Genomic DNA, 10,528 nt, shown 5'->3' on the forward strand with positions numbered 1-10,528 from the left:
GCCCACAGCACAGCCAGGCATTCCTTTTCCGTGGTGGAATATTTGACTTCGGAACGGGATAAAGTGCGACTGGCGTAAGCAATCATGCGTTCTAGACCATCCTGCCACTGAACAAGGACCGCACCGAGACCAACATTACTGCCATTAGTGTGCAGTTCCATGTCGGCCTCTTCGTCGAAGTGGCCAAGCACAGGCGCACATTGCAGACGGGACTTGAGTTCCGTGTCGGCTCTATCCTGGTCCTCGCCCCAGAAGAAGGGTTCAGCGTCTTTCGTCAGGCGATTCAGAGGCTCAGCGAGCTTGGAGAAATTGTGAACAGATCGGCGATAGTACGCGCAGAGGCCCAAGAAACGACGCAGGCTCCGTTTGTCTGTTGGCTTGTGGAACGCATCTACGGCGTCCGTCTTTTCGGGGTCTGGACTAACACCTCGAGTTCTGACAATGTGATCAAGAAACGTTAACTCATGAAACGCAAAGTGACTTTTTTTCTGCCTTGAGAGAGACACCAGAGGAACGTATGGCCTCGAAAACAGCACGCAAGCGTTTCAGGTGCTCATCGAACGTGTCAGAGAACATCACGACATCGTCGAGATATACGAAGCACGACTGCCACTTCAGGCCAGACAGCACGGTGTCCATCATTCGTTGGAATGTGGCAGGGGCCGAGCACAAGCCAAAAGGGAGCACCTTAAACTCGTACAAACCGTCAGGAGAAATAAAAGCGGTCTTCTCTCGGTCGCGTTCGTCGACCTCTATTTGCCAGTGCCCACTGCGGAGGTCAAGGGATGAAAAGTAGGTGGCATGGCGAAGGCGGTCTAGGGAGTCATCAATGCGTGGCAGAGGATACACATCCTTTTTCGTGACGTAATTGAGGCGTCTGTAATCCACACAGAACCTCAGGGTGCCATCTTTCTTCGTGACGAGGACAACAGGCGATGCCCAGGGGCTCGTGGACGGTTTTATGATGTCGTCCTGGAGCATTTGTGTAACTTGATGGCGGATGGCGCCACGTTCTTTTGAAGACAAGCGATAAAAGCGCTGGCATAGTAGTCTTTGGTCGTCAGCAACGATAATTCGGTGCTTGGTAAGCGGCGTCTGTCGTACCTTGGAATTTGATGCAAAACAGTCGCGGAAGGAAGAGATGAGGTTTTTCCACGCAGCGTTTCTGACTGTCCAAGAGGTGCGGGTTTGCGTTGGTCAGAATGGCTGCAGCCGTCGTCTCGTTGAGGTCTGACGTGGTGGACAAAGAGCACTGCCTGGTCACTCTCCAAGCTCGTCAAAATAAGCAATGACCGCTGTCTTCGCTAAACGCTGTGGTTCACGGGTAAATTCGTGAAAGACATAAGAGCGCAAACTGGCAACACGGACAAGGAAGGGAACAGGACGAGCGCTACACTTTCAACAGGGTTTATTCAGGGAAGAGCGTATATATAGCCTCTGACCTTATCCATGCTCTTAATCTCAATTTGATAAACATCTACCTTCCACAGATATGCCTCAAGGAACATCATTTCACTGCGCCGGATAATAACCGAGGTATCACTGATGCAATTGTCCCCTCGTTTTTTGATATAAAAGGCTTCCACGAGCTCACGTTCGGTCTTATCACGGCTTTTCAGTAGCACTTTGCATTCAGGCAGTCGGGGCTTGCAGACTATACGTTTCTCTTTCGAGCATGCTTGGCAGTGGTCTGGAAGATGGGCTCCTTTCTTATTCAAAGAATTCTTGTGTTCAAGCAGGCGCTCATTAAGACACCGGCCGGTCTGTCCAACGTACACCTTCCCGCATGTAAGCGGGAACTCGTACACCACTCCTTTCTTGCAGCCAACAAGTGGCGTTCGGTGTCTGATGGCGCACTCTTGCATTTCCTTTCTCCCAATACGTGAGCACATTCCGGCTAGTTTTCACGGCGCTGAAAATACCACGTTGACGCCGTACTTATTGGCCACCTTCTTGAGGTTATGAGAGGTGTGGTGTACGTAAGGTACAACTTCTGGCCTTTCCAGCCTTTTTTCTTGAGGTCTGTTGTTTTCATTGCTGCCCTTCAGCTTTTTCAGCAAGGTCTGCGTCACGGAGAGAACCATGGGAGCCGGGAAGCCTGCATTCTGCAACCTGGACACCTGAGATGCAAAGCTGGCGTGCATGGCATGGTGGCAGGACTTCTTTAGTGCGGACGCAAGGCACTGGGAAGCGATAGCCCTCTTAACGGTCTTAGAATGGTTTGAATGAAATGGCAACAAATCTTTCTTGGCGCGTGGACAGTATCGCCAGCAAACATGTGAAGGGTGAAAGGTTAGGGTGAGGTCTAAAAACTGTAATTGGTTATTACTGCTAGGCAGTTCGTGAGTGAAGGTGAGGCCCATGCTGTTTCGACCAAACGTACCTAAAACATCAGCTACTGCTTCGTCAAAACTAAAATCGCTATCTGCCAACAAGACCAGGTAATCGTCTACATATCTAAAAACGTGGACTATACAATCCGTGTCAAGTGCTTCACTCAAGGAGCGGTCATTTTCAGATAAAAATATATTACAGAGTACCGGGGCGACACACGAGCCAATGCAAATGCCCTTTCTTTGTAGATATGTTTGGTCATTGAAATCAATAAAACTGGCCTTCAGATAAAACTCAAGTAATGACATGAAGTTGTCCACATTCAAACCAGAAGCGACAAGTGAAGTGAAAACGAAGCAAATGAAGAAAGGTGCAGTGTCGTTTTGTGAGGAACTGCACCTGCATAAACTAGCTAGTGCTTCAGGAAGTGTGAAAAGAACTGCCTTTCGGTCTTTTTCTCAGCGAAAACTCACAAGCCGGAAATACCTTTCCGGACAATAGTAAGCGAAAAAGATACTTGGCAACGGCAAATCAGCCAATTTTTGCTCAAGCACCTGAAGACTCTGGAAATAGAAGACCCCTTTGGAGCTAAGAACTCTGATGATGTGATAGCCTTCCTTCAGACTAATAGGAACATTAGGTCTGGTTTTTCCATTGATGTAGAAGATCTTTTCTACTCGGTTTCGCATCAACATCTCTTTGCTGCAGTGCGTGATTGCATTGATAGGAATGGAGCCACGACTTTTCAAAACGCTTCTGGTTTGAATGTGGACAACTTCATGTCATTACTTGAGTTTTATCTGAAGGCCACTTTTATTGATTTCAATGACCAAACGTATCTACAAAGAAAGGGCATTTGCATTGGCTCGTGTGTCGCCCCGGTACTCTGTAATATATTTTTATCTGAAATTGACCGCTCCTTGAGTGAAGCACTTGACACGGATTGTATAGTCCACGTTTTTAGATATGTAGACGATTACCTGGTCTTGTTGCCAGATAGCGATTTTAGTTTTGACGAAGCAGTAGCTGATGTTTTAGGTACGTTTGGTCGAAACAGCATGGGCCTCACCTTCACTCACGAACTGCCTAGCAGTAATAACCAATTACAGTTTTTAGACCTCACCCTAACCTTTCACCCTTCACATGTTTGCTGGCGATACTGTCCACGCGCCAAGAAAGATTTGTTGCCATTTCATTCAAGCCATTCTAAGACCGTTAAGAGGGCTATCGCTTCCCAGTGCCTTGCGTCCGCACTAAAGAAGTCCTGCCACCATGCCATGCACGCCAGCTTTGCATCTCAGGTGTCCAGGTTGCAGAATGCAGGCTTCCCGGCTCCCATGGTTCTCTCCGTGACGCAGACCTTGCTGAAAAAGCTGAAGGGCAGCAATGAAAACAACAGACCTCAAGAAAAAAGGCTGGAAAGGCCAGAAGTTGTACCTTACGTACACCACACCTCTCATAACCTCAAGAAGGTGGCCAATAAGTACGGCGTCAACGTGGTATTTTCAGCGCCGCGAAAACTAGCCGGAATGTGCTCACGTATTGGGAGAAAGGAAATCCAAGAGTGCGCCATCAGACACCGAACGCCACTTGTTGGCTGCAAGAAAGGAGTGGTGTACGAGTTCCCGCTTACATGCGGGAAGGTGTACGTTGGACAGGCCGGCCGGTCTCTTAATGAGCGCCTGCTTGAACACACGAATTCTTTGAATAAGAAAGGAGCCTATCTTCCAGACCACTGCCAAGCATGCTCGAAAGAGAAACGTATAGTCTGCAAGCCCCGACTGCCTGAATGCAAAGTGCTACTGAAAAGCCGTGATAAGACCGAACGTGAGCTCGTGGAAGCCTTTTATATCAAAAAACGAGGGGACAATTGCATCAGTGATACCTCGGTTATTATCCGGCACAGTGAAATGATGTTCCTTGAGGCATATCTGTGAAAGGTAGATGTTTATCAAATTGAGATTAAGAGCATGGATAAGGTCAGAGGCTATATATACGCTCTTCCCTGAATAAACCCTGTTGAAAGTGTAGCGCTCGTCCTGCTTCCTTCCTTGTCCGTGTTGCCAGTTTGCGCTCTTACGTCTTTCACGAATATGCACCAACAAGCCCAGTTGCAAGTACTTCACGGGTAAAGTTGGTGATTAAGATGTCGGTGCGACCATTGGCAAGTTCTACTAGGCCTCGAGCGACCCAAACTTGCCGGGCGAGTAGCAGCGACACGTTCGCTTCAGCGATGCCAAGAGTGCCGGTGCTGTCATTACACTCGACTGTGACGAACTTGCTGGCTCGCGGAGGGATTGTTATGTGGTCGTCACATACGCGCAACATTACTCTGCTAGGCTCGGTGTTGGTGTCAACGGCTCGCTGTGCGGAAAAAGATACCATGAGCTCCCGAAGGTCGATGACCGCACCATACTCTGGAAGGAAATCTATGCCCAGAATGAGATCTTTCGAACAGTCACGTAATACGGCAAAGGAGCCAGTGAAGGTAGGACTGCGGATCTGGATGAGACAGGTGCAGACGCTGATCGGCGTCACTACATGACCACCAGCAGTGCAGATCACGGGTCCACACCAAGGCGTCAGAACCTTACGGATGCTTGTGGTGAGCTGCCTGCTCATCACAGAAAAATCAGCGCCGGTACCGACGAGTGCGATCACTTCATGACTGTCGGCGGTTACTAAATTTTCAGCAGCAACTAATCGTTCGCAGCACGTCGGATCGGGTCGTCGCCGCTCGGGCCGTCACGTCAAATCTTCGGGTGGAGGCTGTTGACTCTGTGCAGTGGCGGCGGCCCCACCCCTGGAGGACGCCGTTTTCAGTTTTCCCGGCAAGGGGACGTGCCTCTGAACAGGCCAGAGGATGAGGGCAGACTAGGCGAAGCAAAGCACCTCGGGGACGGCGATCGCGATTGGCGCCACTGCGAGGTCGTGGGCAGCACCCGAGTGGCCAGGTACTCCTCTATGTCCTGCGGTCTTTCACCATAGCGCGGTCAAGGTGCGTCCGGTGGGAATCCTCTCAAACTCAGCCGCCGGAACGGGCAATTCCGCAGAATATGGCCGGGCTTCCCGCAGTGGTAGAAGATCGAGCGATTGTTGGAAGTTCGCCATATGTGCGCTTTGCTGAAAGGAGGGCACAGGTCCTGCTGCTGCTCTACAGGATGCAGGTAACGATGGGGTGGTCGTGATTCGGCAACGGGGCGAAACGCTTGCGACGCGGGTGCAGGTCGGCGCAGGGCATCGCTGTAGGACATCACGTGTGGCTCCGATAGTGGTGCTGGTGGTGGCTGCATCGCTCTCCGAATTTCGTCACGGAGGACATCGCCTGTAGAACGTATGCTTGCCGACGGAGCATCCAAGTGGAGCTGTCGCAGTTCTTCGCGGACAATGCTCCGCACAAGCTCTCGCAGCGCCTCATCCCCGGGGCCTGGCAAGGATGTGCAGTAGTGAGGGGCCGCTACATTTGCCTGACGGCCGTATTGGGCACTCCGTTCCTTCAATGAACGTTCCATGCTCGTAGCTTCCTTGGCGAAGGCGGCGACGGTTCTCGGAGGGTCGCGCATGAGGCCAGCAAACAGCTGCTTCTTTACCTCACGCATAAGGTACCGCACCTTTGTAGCTTCGGGCATGGCTGGGTCGGCCTGATTGAAGAGGCGGGTCATGTCCTCAATAAACATGGCCAGCTCTCGTTGGACTGCTGTGACCAGGAGCGAAGGGCAATATCCGCATTTTCCTTTTCGCTCGTTCGAGCTGAATGTGGCGAGCAGCTCACGGCGAAAAGCTGCCCAGTTGGAAAAGGTGGTTCTCGAACAACGTTTTCGCCGAGTGTTGCAGTCCAAAATAAACATTCATCAGCTTCCGCTCGTCGTTCCATTGGTTGCATACACCAACCCGGTCAAAATGGGGCGACCAATCTTTTAACATCCTCGAACCGGTCTCCATGGAAGGGTGGTGGCGACCGAGGTGCGAGAAGGACGAACGGCTGGGCAGTGCCAGAGTACTGACCTGTCTGGCTGCCAGTGGTGCAAGTCATAGCTCGCACAGGCCTTGTCAGTGGCTCAAACTCGGGTTGCAGGCCTCGCAGGTGACGGCTGGCTTTGTTGACAGGTGTGGCGTCCGCGCGTCGGGGAGGAGCGTCAAGGATTTCGACGCGGTGAGCGTACATGGGATGGTACCCAGCACGGCTCCACCAAATGTCACCGACAAATGTAGCAAGAAGCGGGACGCACCCCCGTTTACTGGGGCGAGGCTTGCTGAACAGCCGCGCTCATTCGAGACAAAAGATGACGTTCGGCCACGCGCTGGGAGACAGGTTCGGCAACTAGGTGGCGCCGCAAGAATGTCAGCAGTGTGCCAATAATGTTTCGTTTTGAACCGCGAACGCAAATGAAATGTAAGAAGAAAAAAAACAAGGAGCCTTACCAGCCACATGCTTAAGGAATCAAATGCAATAGCACCTGGAGTGCCTCCTCTGGGGTCTACAATAAATTTACTATGTTCTTTCAATTTCCCTCCTAAAACTAAGGTTTGAATCGGCTCCATTGCCCTTGTATGGAAAGCATGAGTCATCCCTTTCTAGAATGCTCAAGTACCGCCTCTTGTATTATCATATGAAATTTCATTAACTCGAATTTTTGTACCACCTTATTCTGCCCAATAATGGGCACTAATACACATAATTTATTTTCGGGGTGGGCCAACTTTAAATCTTGAGGGTCCATACATCACAAACTTTCTTAGTGCTCTATCAGAGCTCCACTGCTGGTTACGCGATGCTGATGACGTCACGAGCCTCTCAATCGCATTCATAGATCGCTTCAATCCTCATACGGTTACAGACGGTGTGGTACTCTGGTTAAGCGATGCCTACTGCCGCGCCAGGTGGCCATTTCAAATACAGCCACCTGTTGCGGCTTGTAACCTTGGGGCTGCAGCGCCACGATGGGCGAGTTTCAATCGCATCCTCTACCGCAATAGTGCGCACCTTGCTCGCAATACAGCGGCGAGGTTGTAACCTACCACAGTCGTTACTATCTGGTGACGTGACAATGTCACTTGACTTACCTCGACTAGACAGTCGAAAAGTTTCTGTGGGTCAACAAACTACACTCTCTCGCATTTAAATTATCAGCAGCGCAACGTTTCACTACGATATCTCATACATGCCTTTTGACAACAATACATGTGGGTTTCCTCTGCCGCAGATGTTACACGTAAAAGTAATACTCTGCTATAAACACAGTGAAAGTAAAAATACCACTCATATGTTCGGCCAAAGCCAACAAATTAGGTTTGGTCCGGCACAATCAACGTCACGTCCACGTGTTTCGCCGAGTAAAAGATTTCCTCCAACAAAAGCAGGGCATTCAAACCCTGGGTAGGGCGGATAAGGACACTTGCATCTTCATGCCATAACTCAGCAACTATACGCAGATTAATGCAAAGCTCTTCTTTCTTTTCAGGTGAAAAGTCCTCGGGAGACCTTCACCAGCGGTGCAACCCTGCTCCTCAAGAACGAGATTGTCATGAGTGTCGTGGTTATAGGGACCATACTTTTTGTTCTCGTCGCCCTGTTCTTGCTAATGCCCGTGAAGACCCCGAAAGTAAAGGACAGCTACTGCGTGACAGACGACTGTCTTTCACACGCAACCCTCCTTACTGAGACGCGAGAAACAAAGTACGACCCCTGCCATGACTTCAGCGACCATGTCTGCTTCAACTCGTCACCGCAGAAACGAAATAAAGAAATTAGAGATTTTGACACCTCCGCCATGGAAGACATGGCCTACTCGTGGCTCCTGGACATGAGAACAACACTGCAGGAAGGATCCAAAGCGTTCCCCGTGGCCAACAAAGCACTGGCCATGCTGAAGTCCTGCATGAGCAACTCCTCTACGTACGGAACAAACTTGAAGGCTTTCCGGCAATTTCTCAACAATCGCAGCCTATCTTGGCCAGATCCGCCGCAACAAGATGTTGACGCACTTGGCGTGCTCGTCAATCTGGCCTACAATTGGCAGGCCGCCTTCTTGTTCGAGGTGCGAGCGTCCTTGGTGCGGAAAGGCGGACACAAAGGCAGGAAAGTGAGAGTAGCGCAAAACGGGACAAGTTGTGTCTGTCTTTCTCTGTCCCCTTGTCCCGTTTTGCGCTACTCTCACTTTCCATGGATCACCGTTACCGACTCGCCCAAGTTTCTACCCTTGTGAATTACAAAGGCAGGAGGAGCATTATTTTGACGCCGGCTCCTATGATCACCCGCTACCATCAACAGCACCGCGCTGTGATAAGAGACGGAAAGGACGCCTACTTCAAGTACTGGATGGACTTCTACACAGCCCTCTTCGGTGACACAAAAACAGCCAGCAAAGAACGGGCGCTTCAGACAGCCGACATGGAGGGCGACATTTTTGTGACTATCAAAGAAGCGTTACAGGCATCGCCAAAAGACTCAGCCGTGTTCCCGATAGCCGAGTTCGAAGTGTTCACGGTCGACATAAACTCCCGCCGATGGTTGCAGCTGCTGAAGAAAGCTACCGCCATGAACCCCGAACTTAGTGAGCAAGACGTTGCTGTGACGACCAATGTACATTTCCTGCAAAAAGTGGGCAACCTGTTCAAGAAGTACACCAACGCTCAGATGTTGGATTTTCTGGGGTGGCAATTTGTCCAACACTACGCGCCGGTGTCTGACAGCGGCCTCCTGGTGGCGCGTTACGGCGACCGCAGGACAGCCAGAAGCTTGCGACGTGCCTTCTGTGGAGTCCACATTGAGGTACCCTACAGGATTCTCCTCCTAACACTGCGTTTTGCGTCCCGGCTAATGAAGACAGACAAGGAACTGGTTGACGCTGGCTTCGGCCGCCTTGTGTCGACGGCTGTGCACTTGCTTAACGATTCGACCTGGTTGGATTCGGAGAGCAGAGCCTTGGCCATTGATAAACTGAGCGCTGCCAGTTTGCGGCTTTGGCCTCCCGCCCAATTCCTCAACGAGACATACCTCGAGGATTTCTTTCGAACGTTTCCAGATAAACAAGAGTCTTTTGGCGAATACTTCATCAAATCGCTCCAGAGCATTCGAAACATCAGCAGAACGCCGGAGTTCGACACAGTGCTTCAGATGCCGGAGAACTATGGCTTGCCTTATTTCCAGTACGACTATGTAGACAACGCCGTAGGTGTCGCAATTGGCGCGGTGGCCCGCCCACTATTCTACAGCCAAGGCACTCCGGCCATGTTCTTTGGCGGGTTTGGCTTCTCCGTTGCCGTAGAATTGGTCAAGGCGCTCGACCAGGAGGGACTCCAATGGCACCCTGACGGACGGCTGGTCGACTCGTTCCTTAGCGAGCGCTCGCAGGCCGCATTCAAAGCCAAAAACAGGTGCCTTAACAAAATCGAGTTAGACAGCGGCAAGCGCATGTTTCCTGAAATACCGGCGCTGCAGATAGCCTACTCCGCTTTCCTAGACGCAGCAAGTGAAGCCGGGAACACAACTCAGATAAGCGCCGAGCTCACCGAAGAGAAGGTGTTTTTTATGACCGTCTGCTACATGACGTGTGCCCGAAGGGACGTCAAGAACCTCTTCGCGGCTGACTGCAACAAAATTGTGCGCAATTCTGCTGCTTTTGCGAAGGCCTTCCGCTGCCCAGAAGGCTCTAGAATGAACCCAGCATATAAGTGCGCTTTTTTCGAGTGATACGAGACCTTTGTGATGTGAATATGGTTGCAATTTGACAAAGTTACTATGAGCTTGAATTTTTACGCATACCGACGACCACTGACTAGAATGTGTCCACTCACTCTTTTTAGCCCAACACAAGATCGGTTGTGCAATCCAAAAGGCAGCAGTGAGAAATTTAGAACACCTAGGTTCTTTCTTCCTCTTGTTTGTTTCTTTCGCTTTTCGCTCATCACAGCTGGTGTTGTCTGTTATTGGTTTGCATAGTTTTACTCTAGGTTTGCGCTCAGGTATCAAGTCGTGAACGATTTAATGTTTCGCGATTGTCCCCATCAGAACTGACCTAAAAAAATGCAAATACCCTGCTTAAGCGAGGGAGGCTAGGCGGCTGCTTAGCTTATGTACGTGTTCTTATTTTGGTCTTGCAATTGTGCCATTTCTCAACAAAAATTTTAATCTGCTCATGCAGTTATTGCGGCCAAGGCCAAGATGCAAATTATTCTTGCGAAAAATTCTTCC

The 10,528-nt window shown here is 50.5% G+C and overlaps 1 protein-coding gene across 1 annotated transcript; it reads left to right on the top strand.

The window, feature by feature from the left end:
* The first annotated feature begins 6,502 nt into the window (after positions 1-6,502).
* On the top strand, positions 6,503-10,027 carry LOC144097900 (neprilysin-1-like). Its single transcript, XM_077630504.1, has 3 exons — positions 6,503-6,577; positions 7,797-8,417; positions 8,606-10,027. The coding sequence occupies exons 1-3, from the start codon at positions 6,503-6,505 to the stop codon at positions 10,025-10,027; spliced, it is 2,118 nt and encodes a 705-aa protein (XP_077486630.1).
* The last annotated feature ends 501 nt before the right edge of the window (positions 10,028-10,528 follow it).

The sequence above is a fragment of the Amblyomma americanum genome, chromosome 7, assembly GCF_052857255.1.
Source record: "Amblyomma americanum isolate KBUSLIRL-KWMA chromosome 7, ASM5285725v1, whole genome shotgun sequence".
Classification (NCBI taxonomy): Eukaryota; Metazoa; Arthropoda; class Arachnida; order Ixodida; family Ixodidae; genus Amblyomma; species Amblyomma americanum.

Bases quoted from the DNA above. Each gene is read 5' to 3' on its own strand.
- LOC144097900 (XM_077630504.1), top strand. From the start codon at position 6,503: ATGGTACCCAGCACGGCTCCACCAAATGTCACCGACAAATGTAGCAAG. The intron at 6,578-7,796 runs GCGAGGCTTGCT...CTTTCTTTTCAG, and splicing joins ACGCACCCCCGTTTACTGGG to GTGAAAAGTCCTCGGGAGAC. The intron at 8,418-8,605 runs GTGAGAGTAGCG...TACCATCAACAG, and splicing joins GCGGACACAAAGGCAGGAAA to CACCGCGCTGTGATAAGAGA.